Source organism: Camarhynchus parvulus, chromosome 19 (genome assembly GCF_901933205.1).
Source record: "Camarhynchus parvulus chromosome 19, STF_HiC, whole genome shotgun sequence".
Classification (NCBI taxonomy): Eukaryota; Metazoa; Chordata; class Aves; order Passeriformes; family Thraupidae; genus Camarhynchus; species Camarhynchus parvulus.
The window spans coordinates 6,844,807-6,863,885 of NC_044589.1; the positions used below are offsets into that span (position 1 = coordinate 6,844,807).

The following is a 19,079-nucleotide window of genomic DNA, read 5'->3' on the forward strand; positions in this document are numbered from 1 at the left end:
CAGAGTTCAGCACTTTTATGGCCCCAGGTCCTTGCAGGGCATGAGGAACAGTTTGGGGTACAGCAAGAGGTACAGCTCCCAGGGACAACAGTCCTTTAAGGGCAAGGTCCTTGGACAGTATGGGCTGCAAAGGGACAGGATGGGAGCTTGGGAATGTTTTGGGTCAAGTCTGGATGTTGGGCTTGGCTTTGTGCTAATTTGGGATGTTTGGACCTGCTTTGTGCCGATCTAGGATGTTTGTCTCTGTTGTGGCTCAGGTCTGGGATCTGCTCTGTAGTGGTTTTACGATGTTGGGAGCTGCTTTGGGTCAGCTGGGGCCTGTTTAGTGTCAGATTTGGGACAATGGCATCTGCTCCACTTTGAATTCAGGACATTGGGACCTGCTTTGTGCTGGGGCCCTGTGTCAGTGGTGTGTGTCAACCCTGGGTGGGGACAGGAGCCATCCCCTGGCCTCAGCAGTCCCAAACACAGCAGGGCAGCGCCCAGAAGCTCAGCATCAGTCTGTCCGTCCCTCACAACTCGGCATGGTACTGCTCCACTTGGAACGCCTCGCTGGGCTGCATGAAGATGCCCTCCATCACCTTCCAGTAGTTATTCTGGCTGGAGGCGGCCATGCCGTGCACCTCCTTCTGCCCGTGGATGGGCCGCCCGTACTGCTCGCCCGTCACCGAGAGGAAGACGTCGGTGGAGGTGTGCTGGAAGCGCACCTCGTCCTCCCGTGCCCAGTAGGTGCCACTGCACACCACGGTCCAGTCGTCCAGGTAGTCACCCTCGCCAGCCTCCCCGAATGCACTCACCTCCTGGGGGTGAAGAACAGCTTGTTTGGGGCCGGGATGAAAAAATGCAAGGGGGAGGTGGGCAGAGGGATCTGGTTGTGATTGCGGTTCTGGTTGGGATTCAGGCACCAGCAGGGCACTGGGGAGTTGGGAGGGAGTTGGGAATAAGATGGGACTGGCAGGGACCCAGCTGGGACCAGGGAACAAGGCAGTGCTGGTAGGAACCCAGTGTGAACTGGGGAACAAGGTGATATCGGTGGGGACACGGGGGACACATCTGGGGCCAAGAATTAGGAAATGCTAGTAGACATATGAGGGATCTGGCTGGGAGAACCTAGGAGACTGACTGGGGAATAAAGTGGGGCTGGCAGTAACATGGGGGACGAGGGGACCCCAGGCGGGATGGGCAGGGACAGGAGCAACCCAGCAGGGCCTCAAGGGACCCGTCAAGAGCCGAGTGACAGGGCGAGCCCCATCACGCTCAGGGAAGCACACCAAGCCCGGGGACGCGGGCTGGTGATGCCCGGCTGGTACCTGGTTCCCGGAGAGCGGCGAGGTGAAGCGGTGGCTGTGCAGGTTGCGGCCGGTGCCCAGGTGCGTGAGGCGGATGGCCTGCCCGCAGCGCACCGGCGTGCCCCGCTGGCACACGGCGGCCGTGCGGCCCCGCACCCGCCAGTAGCTGTTCCCGTCATCCGCCGCCGACACCCCGGTCACCGACTGCTGCCCGCTGCCTGCGGAGGAGGGAGAACCACCATCAATCGCACCCAGCTCAGCCCACCGCGGGGAACGCGGCGGGGGGCGGGGGGGAGGCGCGCCCGTTACCGGAGCCGTAGCGCACATCGTGCGAGTGCAGCCGCACGTTGTGCCGCACGTTGAGCAGCTTCACCACGGAGCCGCAGGTGACGGGCCCGGGGTCGCCGCGGCCCTCCGCGCCCAGCGCCGCCGCCAGCAGCGGAGCAGCAGCCGCAGCAGCAGCACCGGCGGCCGCCGCGCCGCCTCCATCCCGCAGGAAGCGGAAGCGCGGCCGCTCCGCCCGCCGGGGAGGTCGCGGCTCGCCCGCTCCGCCCCCGCGCTCGCCGCCGCCGCCGCCTCCATTTTCCCTCGGCCCCTCGGGTAAGGCCGCGCCGGGGCCGGTAGGGCGGCGGTGAACGGGGGTCCCTTACCGGGGGAAGGGCGAAGCCGCGTTTGTCCCGGCCCGGGTGTCGTCACCCGACCCGGCGCCGCGGCGGCTCCGGAGCCCCGGTGGAGGCGGCAGGGACGTGCCCGAGGTTGGTGTCGGGCTGCGCCGCGGGCCCCGGTGCGGGGCGCAGCGGCGGTGGGCCCGGTGCGGCCCGGTGGTGGCCGTGGGTGAGGCTGGAGCCTCCCGGGGCGGCGGCGGGCAGAGGCCGGGCGGTGGCCGGGGCGGGGGGTGCCGCAGCCGCCGCCCCTGCTGCAGCGGGGTAGCGCTGGCACGGTGCGTGGGGAGAGCTGTGGGTGTGAGGCGATGGCGTGGGGAGCGTCGGGATGCTTTTCTTGGAGCGGGGAAAAGGGCCTGACCTTCGTTTCTCGCCGCACTGGTGGTCCCGGATCTCCCTGGGGTGTAATTCCCGGATCGCTGCTCCGCCGGTGTGATTCCCAGACCTCCGCATTAGGCCTTGCAAACTTCTTGCGAGGTGCTCCCTGAAAAGCCAAGGGCCTGGGAGAGCCCTTTTGAGTTTAATAAATGACTGAAAGGTATCAAATCTTTGATTGGCACTCATAGTGGAGTGAGGTTATTGCGGAGTTTCGTAGTCATCTCTGCTGCTTTTTTTTTCCCTGAATACAATGATGTGGAGAAGGAAGGTTACACCTAAATTATTGAGGATAACTAAACTGTGAAGTTGCAGGGAATAGATAACACCGGGTGGGAGTGCTAGTGTGGTAGATGAGATAGGGCAGAAGGTGTGAGGAAGGTAACAAACATCACAAAATTGGCTCTACATCAGCTCTTCCTATTCAGGGAAGAGCAGTAGGTGTCTTAACAATTGTTTCTTTTAAAACGACTTCAACACCCCATTGGAGCCTAAGAGGGATATTTTGAAATTAAAGGAGGAGAAAATGAAATAGAAAACCTTGTTATGCTGCAGAGTAAATGGTTGGCAGTTTGTGTCCTGGCAATTCTGGTTAGACCATCCCAAAAAGGGAGCGCTGTAAAACACAGGGGCAGGAGCAGAGCAGGTTTTTGGGCAAGCAGAGCCTTCATGTCCTCACCTTAGGGGAGAAGCTTGCTGACAGGAGATATGATCCAGGTGCATGAAGTCATGGGCAGGACAGAGAAAGCGAGGAGGGAGCATCAGTTTTCTGTTTCTGGCCGGAAATTACGAGGCAGCAGGGCTAAAATAAACAGGCGGAAGCGTTTTTTCACACAACGTGCTATTAAATGTGTCACCCTGCCACAGGATGTGCTGCCACCTGATAGCATCGGGGGTGGTGGGACCTGCAGCAGCGTTAGAACCAACAAAGCAGGTATGGGAAGTTCCTGAGCTGTGGTGGCTGCCTGGACTTTCCCCATCATTGGTCCCCAGTCATCACTTCCCCCTGTGTTCCTCCCACTGAGCAGGGTGGGAGTGTCAGGTTCAGATGCAGACTTCAGAAATCTGCAAAACAGCTGTAAAAGCTAAATATGAAGTGATACATTGCTGATGTCAGGGCTGGCAGGCCCCAGTGGCCCTCAGAAGTCCGTGTGGATACCCAGAAATGCCTGTGAGGGAGAGCTCAGCATTGAGGTGCCTGTGAGGGTAGTTTGTCATGGTGGGAGTGCCTTGCAGTGCTTCACAGGGATGTTTCTGTTAGGTTTGTAAGCTTCAAATCAAAAGATGCCAAAATGATTTTGTCTGAGTTCTGTGGTGGGACATAGCCTGAAGATCATTGCTTAGTTATTGGTGTTAAATCCACACATTCCAGGTCAACCATGGCTTGCTTTTTTTTTTTATTTTAGGAAAATTGATATTGATTTAACTGAGAAATTCACTGAGAGCTTCAGAGGTATCTGCAGTTCATTTGGGTTTTTCCCGTCAGACATTTGTTGTCAGTCTTGAACTTCTGTGGAGGTACTTGGACTGTGCTTAAATTAATTTCACGAGCATTTAATTGACAAAATTAATAGATTTGGCTTCCTTCGGCTCTCCATTTTGAGTTGAGTTCCCCATCTCTCTTATTCTCCCAGAGCTTTCTGAATCCTCTGGTTTGACCCATTGACATGTGGCCATGAGAGCTGGTGGTCTGTGGTGGCTTTGCAGTGTGGTTCCCTGGATCTCTGTGATCCTAAATGGACTGTGAGTTGAATCATGAAGTGGCAGAGGTTCGAACCATCCCTGCCCAAGCACTCTCCCCTCCAAAAAAAAAAAAACCCACAAAACAAGTGTTAATGTGGGATTGATGTAGTTGCGGAGAAGTCAAGGGCTGTCTTTGCTGCACCCATGCTGTCCTAAAGCCAAGATGAGCACCTGGCTTTGTTGGTTTGTGTATTCACACTGCTATCCCGAGGTTGATTGCTGAATAATAAATATGTCTTGCTCTGAGGACGCTGCTTGGTTATTCTCTGAACACCACTGAGGTCTCCTGCCTTAGGTGGCGTCCCTGTAGCTGGGACAGTGTCAGATGTTTCTGCTTTCTCTCACCCCATACCTGCTCAGGTGAAGCTCTTGAGGGACATTTCTATTCCCAGTGTCCATGTTTTTTATCACACTGGATGTGTGAATGATTTCTGAAATCCTCAGGCTCTCACAAAGCAGCACTTGTTGTAAAGGCCCTGCCTCACCTCACAGAGTCTGCAGCCAATGTCCATCTTGGTCCTGCCCTGATCAGAACTCAGTGGTCCCAGTTAAAAGGAGCTTGTGGACTCTAGATCAGTGCCACTGTGCCCTTGAGCTGAGCAAAGTGCAGACACTCCTGATCGGAACAGCTGGGCTGGCCCAGCACTCCTTGGTCCAGAGTCTTTAAACCCTTCACGGGTCTCTCTCCGTGTGACTGCACCAAGTTCTGCCTCTGCACCTCTGCCCACTTCCCTGGCTTGTGTTGTTTCAAATTAAAGCCTTCCTGGCACAGAGGGTGGAAGAGGCGCCTTTAATCAATATGTGATTTAATATATTGTATCTCTTTTCCATGCTAAGTGACATCCCTGCTGTCCTGAGGTGAATTTTGCTGGAGCTGAAGGCACCTGGGTTTGTGGGTGGTTGGCTCATGTGGAACCTGCTTGGCTGGATCATTAAATAAGATGGTTTTCTCGAGTACTGTTTGTTCCCCGTGTCCAGATAAATTTGAATTGACATGGAGTAAAATTGCCAAGAAATTTTAGAGCAAGTGATGGGGAAGAAAGTTGGAATCATGAGTTAAACACTTCACTGGCAGAGAATGGTGAAATTGGATGTTGGGCTTTGACAAGGTGGGTTTGTGTATTGATCATGGGCAGGAGATAAACGAGGTTATTAGACTTGGAAATGCTCTAGGAAAAGCCACTCAGCCTGCAGGTTTGTGTATGTTAATACACCCTGGTGAATACCTGGAGCAGGAGGATTGGTGAGAAAGTGTGAAGTTGACAGAATATTCATACACAGGCTGGTAAACATAATCCCTGTTTCTGTATTATGTGTGCTCACATGATTCATCAGTGCCATTTGCATCAGGAACACACATTAACACATCAGTGCTGCCCTCTGAGGTGGTATTTCTGAGAGGGATGCTTAAATTACAAGTGTTTAACTTCTAAAGTGTCCTCTTGAGGATGGGGATCCCACACTGAACCAGAGCAGCCACGTCCTGGCTGGATGCAGAGCAGTAGCCTTGGCCTGCTGTGATTTCTGCTTGTCTGGAGCATCCTGCACAGAAGTTGGCCACAGCCACATATTCTGCAGCCAAGGAGTATGAGCAGCTCTCTCCACTCGTGTCTGAAATCTGGCAGAGGTCTTCCCCTCATCTTTGTTGTGGGTTTTCTTTAATGAGATATGGATGACACGTTCCTTCAGAGCTGCTCGTATTTTAAGACTTAAAAGATCATCCAAGATCAGCCTTGGACCTTTTAACTCTAACTGAGCACTAAGTCCCTGATTTTCTCCAAGTTGTTGTGTTTGTGCAGCAGATGTGTGGATCTCGGGGCAGAACAAGAAATCCTGCACACGAGAAGTGTCATGGCTAAGCCTCGATCAGGTTGTTCTGTATGGGACTGATTTCCTTCAGTGGGTTGTTTGCAGTGGGGAAATGATTATGGGAATGTTTTAAAGTGTATTTGTTTAGGTATCATTCCCTGCCATATGGAATTCTTTCCTCATCTTTTTTTCCTCTGCTGTTTGTGCGTGTTTGTGTGTTGAATTACATCAGATGTAATTTAACATGGAGGTTTTGGCTTTAGATCTGACACCTCTGAACTGCTTTTTGTACTGCTCCTTCCCAAAGGCCTGTACTTCTTCCTGGGCTGGCGTTTTCATCCTCTCAGCCATTTGAGTTCATTTGGTTTTCCTCATAGCTGACTCTTGTAAGGTTCAGTTGTTTTGATGTATGTAAAAGGGAGATTAAAAAAAAAACTTCCTTTGAAAATTTCAAAAATATCAATGAGTTTGTAACCACCAGAAGTGGAAGGCTCAGAGAAACAGAACTTGGCAAACACTTTCCTTTGTGCCAAGCTTGATTTATGTTGTGTGCAGAAATCCCAGTTGGGAAAAGCATCAAACAAAAGGTTCGGATATAAAAAACACACTGGTTTTGTAAAAAACACGCTGGTTTTGTAGTTTTCTTGTTGCTTCTTCAACTCTGGATGGAGGCCTCTGGCATGGAACATCCTGGCTGTGGCTCTGGCTTGTGGGCAGCCACAAACCCCCTGTCCCAGCCCAGGACCCCCAGGCCCCTCGCCAGTTTGCTCTGTGTGCTCTGCAGAGTCACTTACAGATGGTGATCGTGGCTCAGTCAAGGCCCTTTCCAGGGTCACCCTGGCTTCATTAACTGAGTGAGGATTAATCATATTAAGATCCTAATTAGCTGGGCTGTGTGCCTGACATGGTGCAGCATCAGTGGGAGCCTTCCCAGCGCGTGGGAGGGGGTGGATGGGCTGGAGGCTCTGGCTGTGTGCACGTTCCAGCCCCAGGAGCCACGACTGCTGCTGTGACAGCCCCTGCCCTCCTCACCCAGACACGGGCTGGCAGGAGCTGGCAGCTCTTGGCTGCTGCCTAATCTCTGCTGACAGGGATGTCCAGGCAAGGTGGACACTGGGTAATTCAGGGCCTCTGTAGATAATTTGAAACCCTTCTTGCTTTAGCTGCCTTCTCTCCAAAACCTGAAGGGGGAAATGCTTGTGTTCTGCTTGCTCAGCTGATGCCAGGGATGTTTCCTCTTTCCCCAGCTGCTGTCTGAGAGGTTGCAGCCATGTCTGACTTTGTGGAGAGCGAAGCAGAGGAGTCAGAGGAGGAATACAACCAGGATGGGGAGGTTGTACCCAGAGTAACCAAGAAGTTTGTAGAGGAAGATGAGGATGGTGAGTTTGCCGAATTGTCCATGTTCATTGCTGTACTGTTCTGCATTCTGTGGCTCTGCAGATGGAGCAATAACTGTGCTATAACAGCAGGGCCATCTGTAGTCAATAATCTCAGCTGTTTGAGTGCTTCCCTTCCTCCAAGTGCTCCAAGTGGTATTTATAATTGGCAATAAAAATACGCTGCTTCACCCTCGTGGGAATTGCAATCGCACAGTTTGATAGTAAATGGTAAAAGCAGAGGAATTCTCCCAGTGTGACCACTCCACCTGTTCCCTCTGCAGAGAGAGCACGAGACAAGAAGTGGGGATCTGGCAGGAGCAGCTGGCTGGGTTCTGTGTCAGTAAAAGTGTTCAGTTCAAACTCTGTGTGGATGGTGTGGAGGAAGATGCTGCTTGCACAGGTGCCAGTGGATAACCAGTAAGTGTCTAACACGTGCTGCTCTTCATCCCAGATGAGGAAGAGGAGGAGCTGAACCTCGATGATCAGGATGAGCAGGGGAACCTGAAAGGATTCATTAACGATGATGACGATGAGGAGGAGGAGGAGGAAGCCAGTGACTCTGGAGACTCCGAGGATGACGTTGGCCACAAAAAGAGAAAGCGCAGTGAGTTTTGTGATGGTTGTTACTAGCAGGGCATGGGGTAATGCTGGCAGAGAACACCCTCTGCCCTGGCCTGTGTGAGCTGTACCCTTTTGGGTGAGAGCATTCCCAGATTAGCAAAGGGAGAGTGTAACTTGGCTCTGCTATCTTCTCTAGCTTTTGATGACCGCCTGGAGGATGATGACTTTGACCTCATTGAAGAAAACTTGGGCGTTAAAGTCAAAAGAGTGAGTTGTGTTCTCATGCTGCTGTTAATGTTGTGGGGTGTTTTAGCACAGGGGAGGGTGGGCTCCAGCCTGGCATGAGCAGACAGTGCCTCACATCAGCTCCTGCCCTCTTGGAAAGGGAGAGCTGAGTGCTTAAATAAAGCAGGATCTGTCCCTGCCCAAGCGACTGGGACCTGGCTTCCCAGAGTTTGCAAAACACTTATTTCTGGTGCCTAAAGTCTGCTGTGCTCCTCCCTTTCCACCTCTTCAGGACAGTCTCATCTTTCATCCCTGTGTGGTGCTAACCTCAAGGTCAGCACAGGCTGTTACGGGCTCTAAAGCTCTTTCTGAAACATTGCAGTCACATCAACCAGGCCAGCACTGGTGGTGACAGCATGCATGTGACACAGCTCCCAAGGGGGTGGCTCCTCTCCCCTGTGTGCCTGGGCTCCATCCTGCTCCCTCCCAGGTGCCTCCAGAGGAAGTGCAGTGCTGAGCCAGAGTTTGTGAGAACTAACAAGGAATTGTCCTTGCAGCAAAAATTCAGGCGTGTGCGAAAAATGTCTGATGATGAGGACGATGAGGCAGAAGATTATGGAAAGGAAGAACACGAGAAGGAAGCCATTGCTGAAGAAATCTTTCAGGATGGTGAAGGCGAGGAAGGAGGGGAAGCTGTGGAAGCTCCTGTTGCTCCACAGGAAGAGGAAGAAGAGGAGGAGGAAGATGAATCTGGTGAGTGTGGATGGTCAGTTACATCCAGTGTTTGTCCTAGGATTAAAGCACAGGAACAAAGTTCAGACTTTCTCTGAATTGGAAGTATCCAAAAGACTGTGACCCTGTCATGGTGAAGCTCTTATTGTTCTGATTAGTACAGTCCTCAGAATTAAACATTTCTGGATGACAGGTTTAGTTTGTCTGTCTGAACCACTTTGTGCAGGAGCACATTATATGTGCTGAGGTCTTGAGCACCTCCCCTAAGCTGCCTCAGAAATGAAAATGCTTCAGAGGAAGGCACTCAAGGCACTGTTTAGTGCCTCATAGCACAGTGCATGCCTGCCCTACCTCTCTTCAGCATCAGCCTCTCCCTGCTGCTACCTTACCAAAAAGAGTTTCAAGAACTCTTTCTACTGTCCAAAGCAGCCAGGCCTTTCCTGACTGTATTTTCAGTGCACTGAGCTGCAACTCAGATGGAAGTTTGTTCCAGCTTGTTACTGTGGTTCAGGCTCCTGGACTGTGTGAGGTTGCTGTAGGAGATGCTGTGGGGAGCTGGGCAGTCTGACAGGCAGCAGCAGCCTAAGGCTGTGATGGAGGCTCATAGTTGCACTGGCTGAGCTTTGTCAGAGCTACCAGTTCTATATGTGAGTTTCCTGACCACTGAATTGTTTCTCAATGTCCAGACATTGATGACTTCATTGTGGATGATGATGGACAACCTCTGAAGAAGCCAAAATGGAGAAAGAAGCTTCCAGGATACACAGATGCGTAAGTATTGATTGGAAGTTGGCCTGGAGCCTTGAAAATAGTGCTCAACTTATTTGGATCTTGCAACTGCAGAGTGATTCAGCTTGTGGTTGGGTACTGCTGGTCTTTTTCCCAGAAAAAAACTGGTAAATTTAGACACAGAGCTTTTAGTGTGTGATTTCTGAAATGTGTGGCTCCTTCCTTTTTTTCCTTTTTCCCCTAGATTTTTTTTTAAAGGGATACCAAAACCAGGCCCTTAAGAGAAATATTTGCAGTAAAGCTCAGAGTTAAAACTCTAATCATGGAGTACTTGTCCATGATTTTTTAGCCTGGGTGGAAAACTAAAGCTTAGACTCTGTGTTGCTGTCAAGATATTCTTTGAACTGTTCTGTGCACTGTGGGGCTGAACAACAGGTTTGTTTTGGTTTTTTTTTTTTTTTTGCTTTCCAGTGCTTTGCAGGAAGCCCAGGAAATCTTTGGCGTGGACTTTGACTACGATGAGTTTGAGAAGTACAACGAGTATGACGAGGAGATGGAGGAGGAGTACGAGTACGAGGATGAGGAGGCGGAAGGGGAGACGCGCGTGCGGCCCAAGAAGGCGGCCAAGAAACGCGTCAGCCGCCGCAGCATCTTCGAGATGTACGAGCCCAGTGAGCTGGAGAGCAGCCACCTCACAGACCAGGACAACGAGATCCGCATGACAGACATGCCCGAGAGGTTCCAGGTGAGGCAGAAAAGCATTTTGGCTCCCAGGCTTGGGACCTGCAAGCTGGCAAGCTGCTGGATGGATTTTGGAATATCTTTTTCCTGCTTTGGTGACCTTACCTGTCAAATGTACAGGTTAAAACTGCATTCAGAAGTATCGGTAGCATGGGAGCTGTTGTACCTGTGTGAATCTGGGTTTAGCTCCAGTCACAGCTTCTCTGTGGCCACTGGGTGCCAGTGTTGCACTGCTGAAGTGCAGGGCTTGGGCTCTGCTGAGATGGCTTTGTGCTGAGTGATGGTAGGCATCCCTTGAGCTGGATATATGGAGAGCTAGATGCAGTGCCAGAGAAGACATGGGAAGGTTTCTGGCTTACCTGTATGCCAGCCAACACATAACTTTACTCAAGGTGACGAGACTTACGCTGCTGTCAGTACAAGGTTCTGTTTGTGCTGTGAGGAATCCTTCTGGTGTCTCATGTTTTTGTCTTAATTTTACACTATATTCAGATTTTCACTGAGAAATCCATCTCCCTTTAGTGTATATTAGTGTAATTCTGTGCAGAGGTTTATTACCCTTCTCTGAAATGGGATGTGTGAAGCTGCCAGTTTTCCAGAGGACCTTTTTTCCCCATGCCAGTCTGTGCCACAGAAGGAAATGCTGTCTGTGATGGTGGCTTTAGGTGGCCTGTTCACACACATTGTCACCCTCATGGATGTCAGTGGTGATTGGAACAGCTCCTCTGAAAGAGAAGTGGCTGAGACTGAGTGCCCAGAGAGGCTTTGGAGCTGCTTTATCTTTTGTTACTCTGTGGCTGCAGCAACAAAAGTGGTAGCAAGGCACAGATTGGAGCAGAGGATGTAACTGCAGAAAATTTGGGTGTCTGGTGGGAAATGGAGCTATCCTCACTTGATTTTCACAGCAGACTTTGCACCATTGCAGGCCTTTCCACAAGCCTTTGACAGGATTGTAGCTGCCTTTATCTAGTGTAAAGCTGATGCAGTTTCCTGTGTGCTCAGAAGGTGCAGGCATTGAAGTGATATCCTTGGCACCCCATAGGTGGGGGTCCCCAGAGGTAACCTGTAGCTCAAAACAGTAATTTCCAGGCTTCTTGGAAACATGGCAGTGCAAGCCCTGGTGTTGCACGTGCCTGTGCTCATGGTGTTGTCTCTTCCCAGCTGAGATCCATCCCAGTGAAGAGTGCTGAAGATGATGAGCTGGAGGAAGAAGCTGACTGGATTTATAGGAATGCCTTTGCAACTCCCACCATCTCCTTGCAGGTAAAGGACTGTGCCTGGGACTTGTTCCAGGGCTCTGCTGATAGGAATGTGGTGCCCAATCCCACCTTCATTTCTAGTTTTGAGCAGGTCATTTGACGTGTGTGTGTCTTCGTTTTTGCATCCACAAAACAGAGCAAAAAGGAACCAAAAAAGTTGAAAGAACCACAATTTCTCAGCCTTAACCTGGGGCTTCTCTTTTAGGGGTTCAGCTCAGGAGCAGAGTGAGCACAATGTGTTTCCTTTTCAGGAAACTTCTGACTACCTTGACCGTGGGCAAGCCAGCAGCTTTGGCCGCAAGGGGCCCAGCACCATCCAGAAGATTAAAGAAGCCCTAAATTTCATGAGAAATCAGCATTTTGAGGTAATTTGCAACTTTTCATCATTACCAAAGTCCATCTCCTTTTCTTGACACGATTAGCAGGGCTGCTGGAAACATTTAGGGCTCACAGAAGGGGCTGAGATACCATCCCTGGTTGCCTCTCCTGGGATGAAATGATGCTCCATTGGGAACTGCAACTCATTTTATGTGAGCTGTGGCAATGCAGGTTTTTAAGGCCTGTTTGACAGAGCTGCTGTCATTGTCTTTCCCTGATTGTGGACCAATTGAGGCTGAATGAGGTAGGGGAATTTCTCTTGAGCCTTGCTTGGTCCGTCCAATCTGTTCTCTGAGGTGTTCCCTGATGTTGCAGAAGTTTTTTGGCCTGTGTGAGGTATTCTTTGGTGGAGTAAGAGCTGCCTCATTAGTTTGTTGTCCCACATGGAGCAGGAGCTCTGTCTGGGCTCCTGGCTACCAGGAACAGCCCAGTCTCCTGTTCAGGGCTGATGAGTGTCATTTCTGCCCCAGGTCCCATTCATCGCCTTCTACAGAAAGGAGTATGTGGAGCCAGAGCTGCACATCAATGACCTGTGGAGGGTCTGGCAGTGGGATGAGAAGGTGAGAAATACTTTCATTTCTGGTCCTCCCATCAACATTTGTCCTCCTACCTAGCCTGATACTTTCAGCAGTTTCTTTTGGCCATGTTTGGGGGGTTTTACCTGTGTTTTTTTGCATTTTTGCTGTTGTATGCTGGTAAAGGAATATCTGACAAAATAGGATTCAAAAAAATCCTTCTCCTTCACTGAGTTCCTGTTCTGTGGTGACATTTCCTACCAGCTGTGCAGGTTGCTTCTCTACCGTCAGTTCCAAACCTGAATTTTGTTTTTTTCTATTATTATAACACATCTCTGAGATGAGACCTGCCCCATGTCACATTTGCCTTTGGCTGTGGATGAAGATTTTAACGACCATTTTTAGATGGTCAAACATCCCAAAATCCTGGAAGTCCCTGTTTGGGGAGGGAGGAGAGAGGTAACACACTGCAATGGGGTGTTTCACTGGAATTCTTTTGCTCCTGTGTCAGTGGACCCAGCTGAAGATCCGCAAGCAGAACCTGACTCGACTGTTTGAGAAGATGCAGGCCTACCAGTATGAGCAGATCTCTGCTGACCCAGACAAGCCCTTGGCTGATGGAATAAGGGCCCTGGATACTACTGACATGGAGAGGTAGGGTGCCAAGACTCCTACGTTCATTCCAAAATTCCTTAAAATGTCCCTTGATTTCCCCAAACAGCCCAGGCACTCTGGCCACTGTGGTTATTAATTGTTGTGGTGTTGTGGGTCTTAGGGTGAGGTGAGAGATGAGAATTGACTTCAAGTTCTTAGAAGGTTGATTTATTATTTTATGATACATATTAAAAGAAAATTATATACTAAAACTATACTAAAGAAAGAGAAAGGAGACATCAGAAGGCTACACAAGAATGAAAAATAAAATCTCGTGACAGAGTCCGACACAGCTGGCTGTGATTAGTCTTTAATTAAAAACAATTCACATGTTGAGTAAATAATTCTCCAAATCACATTCCAGAAGAATAAAACATAGAGAAGCTGAAGCTTCCTAGCTTCCCAGGAGAAGAAATCCTGGCCAAGAAATTTTTCAGAAAATATGACAATAGCAGGCCACTGCAGAGCACCCACAAAGCCAATAATGAGAAATACTTGAAATTCTTTTGGGAGATGAATCCAAGGTCTCTTCCTCTGCCTGACCTGAGTCAGAGCAGGTTCTTTGAGTGTTCTGAGCATGACCTAGCTGCAGGCAGGGTGTAACATGCTGGCTTTCTGTAGGCTGAAGGACGTGCAGTCCATGGACGAGCTGAAGGACGTGTACAATCACTTCCTGCTGTACTATGGCAGAGACATCCCCAAGATGCAGAATGCTGCCAAGGCTGCTCGCAAAAAACAAAAGCGTATCCGGGAGGATGGTGAAGAAGAGGAAGGTTTGTCTCCCCACATTTGATAGTTTTCTCCTTGTGGGCTGCTTGAAAATCCTGGTTTGAAAGAATAGGAGGAAAGTTTAGTGAAATGCATAATGCATCTCTGCTGGTCATTCTGTCTCAAGTTAGTTCCAGGTCTTTCAGGCACCTTTGAAAATGTTTAAGGTTTGCCACACAAGGTGCTTTCTGGTGGAATATGAATGCCACCCCTTGTGGCAGGGGTGGCGTCAGCAAACTTGATGTGTGTTCTAACGTGCAACCCAGAGATACTCCTATTAAAACTGCAAGAGTGACACTGAAGATAGTGTTTTTCCAACCCTCAATAATTTTAAGGCCACTGTTACCTTTGAGATGCCTTTGTGGGATTTAGGGGCTCTGTTGCACAGTGTAGGTTGTGTTTCATCTCTTTATTGTGCTTCTGACATGCTCCAGCTGTCTGGATGCCTCTCTAATGTATCCTTCCTGCAGGTGAAGGGGAGGATGCAGAGGATGATGAGCAGAAGGGGCCTGAGCTGAAGCAGGCTTCCCGAAGGGATATGTACACCATCTGCCAGGCAGCTGGGCTGGGTAAGGCTCTGCTCTGTCCTGCTGAGCGTGCAGTGGCCTGGCCCACATGCTCTGCAGGGTGCTGTGACTCACCTGTGGAAGGAAGATTGGTAGTTTTGCTCACTGTTAGCTACAATACCCATGTCCTCATTGCTTTTTGTTTAGTTTTTTTTTTCTTTTACCAGATGGCTTGGCTAAGAAATTTGGTCTGACACCTGAGCAGTTTGGAGAGAATCTCCGAGACAGTTACCAGCGTCATGAGACAGAGCAGTTCCCTGCAGAGCCCCTGGAGCTGGCCAAGGATTATGTGTGTAGGTCAGTGTGGGGGGGTCCTCTGTGGAGTTACTGTGAGTGTAACACAAGTGAGGGGATCTGGGGACATTCTTCTAAGGCTTCATGTTGCTTTTTTGCCTGCAGTCAATTCCCAAGCCCAGAAGCAGTGCTGGAAGGAGCTCGGTACATGGTGGCTTTGCAGATCGCCAGGGAGCCCCTGGTCAGACAGGTCCTGAGACAGACTTTCCAAGAACGAGCTAAAATCAACATTACACCAACCAAAAAGGGGAAGAAGGTAAGGAAGGGAGCTCTGACTCTGTGGGTCAGTTCAGGGAAGGATCTAAATAACATACAAATGCTTGTTCTATGTCAGTGGCAACTCTGAATAAATCTCAGAGCAGCACTGAGCTGGGCTGTTGCAGAGCCCAGCTCAGCAGTGTGCTGCATTTTTAGTCTCAGCATTTTACCAGATGGGATGTTGCCTTCAATTATTGAAACAGTCTCTGTTTCTCTGGGACTGGGAAGCAATTCCACTGTGTCCTGCTGGGGAAGGAAATGCAGACTGGGGCAGGCATGGGGCTGAGGGGGTATTGAATAAAAACCATTGTCTGCTGTGGCATACAGAAGGATCTTTCTTCTTGAATGCCCTGTGTGCATGCTGACTGTCTCTCCTCTTTCCCAGGATATTGATGAAGCCCACTATGCCTATTCCTTTAAATACATGAAGAACAAGCCTGTGAAGGAGCTGAGAGATGACCAATTCCTGAAAATGAGCCTGGCAGAGGATGAGGCACTGCTCACCATAGATATCAGCATTGACATGAAAGGAGTGGAGGGGTGAGTTCCCACTGACTGTGCCATCCCTGACTTGGCAGAGCTCATTCATGCAGTGCTCTTTGAGCACCTCTGTAACCCAAATTACTTCTGAAAGTCATGGCCTGGTAGTCTTCTGCACCTCAAAGTGAAGCAGCCTCTCAGGGTCTTGCTTTTTTTGTCACCTTGTTGAGAACTTCAGCAGACATCTGTCTTACTCACTTGAAAGCAAACTCTGAAACCTTGGGATTTTTGCAGAAGATGATGCTTGTTTCCCAACCAACTTAGTTCCTTCCCTGCACATCTGAGTGGCCACACTGTGTAGTATGGCTGTGATCTGTGGTGCTGAAGCCTTGCTTCAGTAGCTAAAGCAGGGTTGGATGGGAGGGTTGGCTCTTCCCTAGTTTTTCCAAGCAGCTACCTGAATCTGAGGTGTGCAGCAATCTGCCAGTGATAGGTCTATGCAGGTGCCTGGAGCCTTTCTGTATCTCCTCTTCTCCTTTCCTGCAGTTATGGCAGTGACCAGACATACTTTGAGGAAATCAAGCAGTTTTATTACCGGGATGAGTTCAGTCACCAGGTGCAGGAGTGGAACCGGCAGCGCACCATGGCCATCGAGCGCTCCCTCAACCAGTTCCTCTACGTGCAGATGGCCAAAGAATTAAAGAACAAGCTCTTAGTGGAGGCCAAGGAGTATGTCCTCAAGGTGAGATGAGGCAGAGCTGGGCTTACAAACACTGGCAGCCCTGCAGGGTTCTGGGGATAGCTGCTGACAGCTCATACACAAGTTCTTGGGGAGGAGGAGGGGGCAGGGAGTGAGTCTGGTTCAGCTTCTTCTCCAGAGGAGGGTTATGCATGCCAAGGCCCATGCAGTGGATTTTCTCACTCCTCTTTGTCCTTTCTCTGCTTTCCCAGGCTTGCAGCCGCAAACTGTACAACTGGCTGAAGGTTGCTGCATACAGGCCAGATCAACAGGTGGAGGAAGACGATGATTTCATGGATGAGAACCAAGGGAAGGGGATCCGGGTGCTGGGCATTGCCTTTTCATCAGCCAGGTAGGAGGGAGGGAATGGTGTCTGGGTGCATGTCCAGCTTTAGCAGTCCTCCATGTCTGAGTGATCTCTGTTTGACAGGGACCACCCTGTGTTTTGTGCCCTCGTTAATGGAGAGGGTGAGGTGACAGATTTCCTCCGACTGCCACATTTCACAAAGAGAAGGAATGCCTGGCGTGAGGAGGAGAGGGAAAAGAAGGTGAGCCTTGGTGCAGCTGTCACTGAGATGAATGTAGGTAGTTCAGAACAGAAACCTTCTAGCTGTTCTACTGATTTTCTACTTTCCTTTCCAGGCCCAGGATATTGAAACATTGAAAAAATTCCTCCTGAACAAGAAGCCTCACGTGGTGACAATTGCAGGCGAGAACAGGTCAGTCTTTGTGCTGCTTCCACTTGCCTGTAGTCTCTTTGCAGTCCTTTCCTTACATTTCACTGTTTCCAGGACCCAGCTCTATGCTCTCCCCTCAGTCCCCTTGGTTGTGTCTCCCTAGGGATGCTCAGATGCTGATGGAGGATGTAAAGAGAATTGTTCATGAGCTGGACCAAGGGCAGCAGCTGTCCTCAATCGGAGTGGAGCTGGTGGACAATGAACTGGCCATCCTCTACATGAACAGCAAGAAGTCTGAGGTGAACCTTCTGCTACTCTTAGTCCCTCCCTTAGTCTGTTGCTCATTCGTGCTGTGTCATCCTCCATTTGTTGTGCTGGCCTTGCATCATCCTCTGTCTCATGTGATCCATCTGGACAGTCACGTACTGATCTTTGGATCAAGGCAAAACATCTTAGGCTTCCCTGAAGAGATCAGCACCAGCAGATGCACAAAGTGGATATTGATGTAGTTGGAAATTAGTGAGATTGTTCCATTACTAATTGCATAAGAGCTCCTGGGACCCTTTGACCTCAGCTTTCTTTGCTATGAGCACCAAGTGCTTCCTTGCTGCAGTCCCTGTCTGATGTGTCTTTGCTGTTTGTGGTACAAAGTGTGGAAGCACCACGAGGGTTTTCCCTGGTTCTGTGTCCTGTTGCAGAATGAATTCCGGGATTACCCCCCTCTGCTGCGCCAGGCCGTGTCCCTCGCTCGCCGCATCCAGGACCCCCTCATTGAGTTTGCCCAGGTCTGCAGCTCTGATGAGGATATTCTCTGCCTGAAACTCCACCCTCTGCAGGTAAATTTTCTTTGGGCAAGAAAGATCCTTCTCTGCAAGAGAAAGCAGCCTGTGAGGGTTTGCTTTCAAAGAAAAGGTTTCCAGGTTAAACTTGTGCAAGTTCTGTGCCATATTCAGGCTACACAGCACCTTCCTTTTTTTTTTTGCTTCTTTCTCATAAGCCTTTAGGCTGTTCTCAGGGGTAGTTGAGGTGCAACACAGCTCCTGGGTGCCAGTGTGTTGTGTTTGGCTCGTGGCAGAGGGTTGCACAGAGCCATCTTTTCCAGGGCTAACACCTCTTCTCTCTGCCAGGAGCACGTGGTGAAGGAGGAGCTGCTGAACGCGCTCTACTGCGAATTCATCAACCGTGTGAACGAGGTGGGGGTGGATGTGAACAGAGCCATTGCTCACCCCCACAGCCAGGCTCTGCTGCAGTACGTGTGTGGCCTGGGACCACGCAAAGGCACTCACCTGCTGAAGGTAAGGAGGCTTCTGGGCCTGCCTGCAAAAGCAGCACATCACCAGCTGACAGCTCTGTTGATGTGTTTTTACCTCGCTGTGCCTTGCCCTGAAGCTACCACGTGGACTTGTGTCCTTGAGAAGCACAAACAGCTCAGCAGATCCATCAATCCCAGCCAGCTCCCAAACCCACAGGAATGGATGTGCTGTCAGAGTGTCAAGACACCTCCACAGTGTAGAAAACATGAGGCAAGAAGCCAAAGCTTTTCCTGAGAGTTGGAGCCGTGATGATGTGGAATCATCATCTCTCACACAATGTTGAGACACTGGCAGGGAGCAACAGCTTAAGAGCTGTCATGGGCTTGTGTCAGATGCTTTAAACACTGCAGTGTGAATCGTGTGCTTTTTTTTCCCAGACAAAAACAATTTGGGTTGGAAGGGACCTTAAAGATCTTCTAATTCCAACCCCTGGCCATGGCCACAGACACCTTCCACTAAAGCAGGTTATTCAGAGCCCCATCCAGCCTGGCCTTGAACAATTGCAGGGAGAGGAAGTCCACAACCTCTGTGGGCAATCTTATGTTTGAATAGCAGGGTTTATACTCTTGCCTCTCTCAAAGTTTTTATTCTTGCCTCTCTCTGCAGATCTTAAAACAAAACAACACCCGTCTGGAGAACAGGACCCAGCTGGTTACGATGTGTCACATGGGACCCAAAGTGTTTATCAACTGTGCTGGCTTCATCAAAATTGACACAGCATCACTGGGTGATAGGTGGGTATTGGGTTGTATTTGATGTCCTGTGGGGTCAGTGTAAGTGACAGGGTGGCACAGTGACCTTCCCTGAGTCAGTGTTCCCCAGAGTTCTGTGTGGCCCCTCTGACTTTTGGCCAAGTTCGGGTATTGCTGGTTATTAATCTGATTCTTACAGGCAGCTAAACTTGCACAGCAGCCGTGTGAACTGCAGAAAATT

The 19,079-nt window shown here is 50.2% G+C and overlaps 2 protein-coding genes across 3 annotated transcripts in view; one reads left to right on the forward strand and one right to left on the reverse strand.

The window, feature by feature from the left end:
* Window positions 1-1,871, reverse strand: SDF2 (stromal cell derived factor 2). Its single transcript, XM_030962972.1, is given in 4 exon segments — window positions 1-800; window positions 1,311-1,507; window positions 1,599-1,733; window positions 1,736-1,871. Coding segments are annotated over 4 exon segments (756 nt in total). The 3' UTR covers window positions 1-512.
* Window positions 1,824-19,079, forward strand: part of SUPT6H (SPT6 homolog, histone chaperone and transcription elongation factor) — a 27,399-nt gene continuing 10,143 nt past the window's right edge. Inside the window, exons 1-24 of one of the 2 annotated variants that reach the window (XM_030962638.1) lie at window positions 1,824-1,889; window positions 7,126-7,257; window positions 7,709-7,861; window positions 8,015-8,085; window positions 8,601-8,796; window positions 9,462-9,546; window positions 9,976-10,249; window positions 11,407-11,508; window positions 11,756-11,869; window positions 12,353-12,442; window positions 12,909-13,051; window positions 13,673-13,824; window positions 14,290-14,388; window positions 14,553-14,682; window positions 14,785-14,935; window positions 15,323-15,477; window positions 15,964-16,159; window positions 16,369-16,508; window positions 16,587-16,704; window positions 16,799-16,875; window positions 16,997-17,132; window positions 17,532-17,669; window positions 17,961-18,128; window positions 18,753-18,880. In XM_030962638.1, the coding sequence (XP_030818498.1) occupies window positions 7,149-7,257; window positions 7,709-7,861; window positions 8,015-8,085; window positions 8,601-8,796; window positions 9,462-9,546; window positions 9,976-10,249; window positions 11,407-11,508; window positions 11,756-11,869; window positions 12,353-12,442; window positions 12,909-13,051; window positions 13,673-13,824; window positions 14,290-14,388; window positions 14,553-14,682; window positions 14,785-14,935; window positions 15,323-15,477; window positions 15,964-16,159; window positions 16,369-16,508; window positions 16,587-16,704; window positions 16,799-16,875; window positions 16,997-17,132; window positions 17,532-17,669; window positions 17,961-18,128; window positions 18,753-18,880 (3,125 nt within the window). In that variant the 5' untranslated portion in view covers window positions 1,824-1,889; window positions 7,126-7,148. Of the gene's footprint in view, window positions 2,045-7,125; window positions 7,258-7,708; window positions 7,862-8,014; window positions 8,086-8,600; window positions 8,797-9,461; window positions 9,547-9,975; window positions 10,250-11,406; window positions 11,509-11,755; window positions 11,870-12,352; window positions 12,443-12,908; window positions 13,052-13,672; window positions 13,825-14,289; window positions 14,389-14,552; window positions 14,683-14,784; window positions 14,936-15,322; window positions 15,478-15,963; window positions 16,160-16,368; window positions 16,509-16,586; window positions 16,705-16,798; window positions 16,876-16,996; window positions 17,133-17,531; window positions 17,670-17,960; window positions 18,129-18,752; window positions 18,881-19,079 lie in introns of both variants that reach the window. The other variant, XM_030962639.1, reaches the window with a different exon arrangement.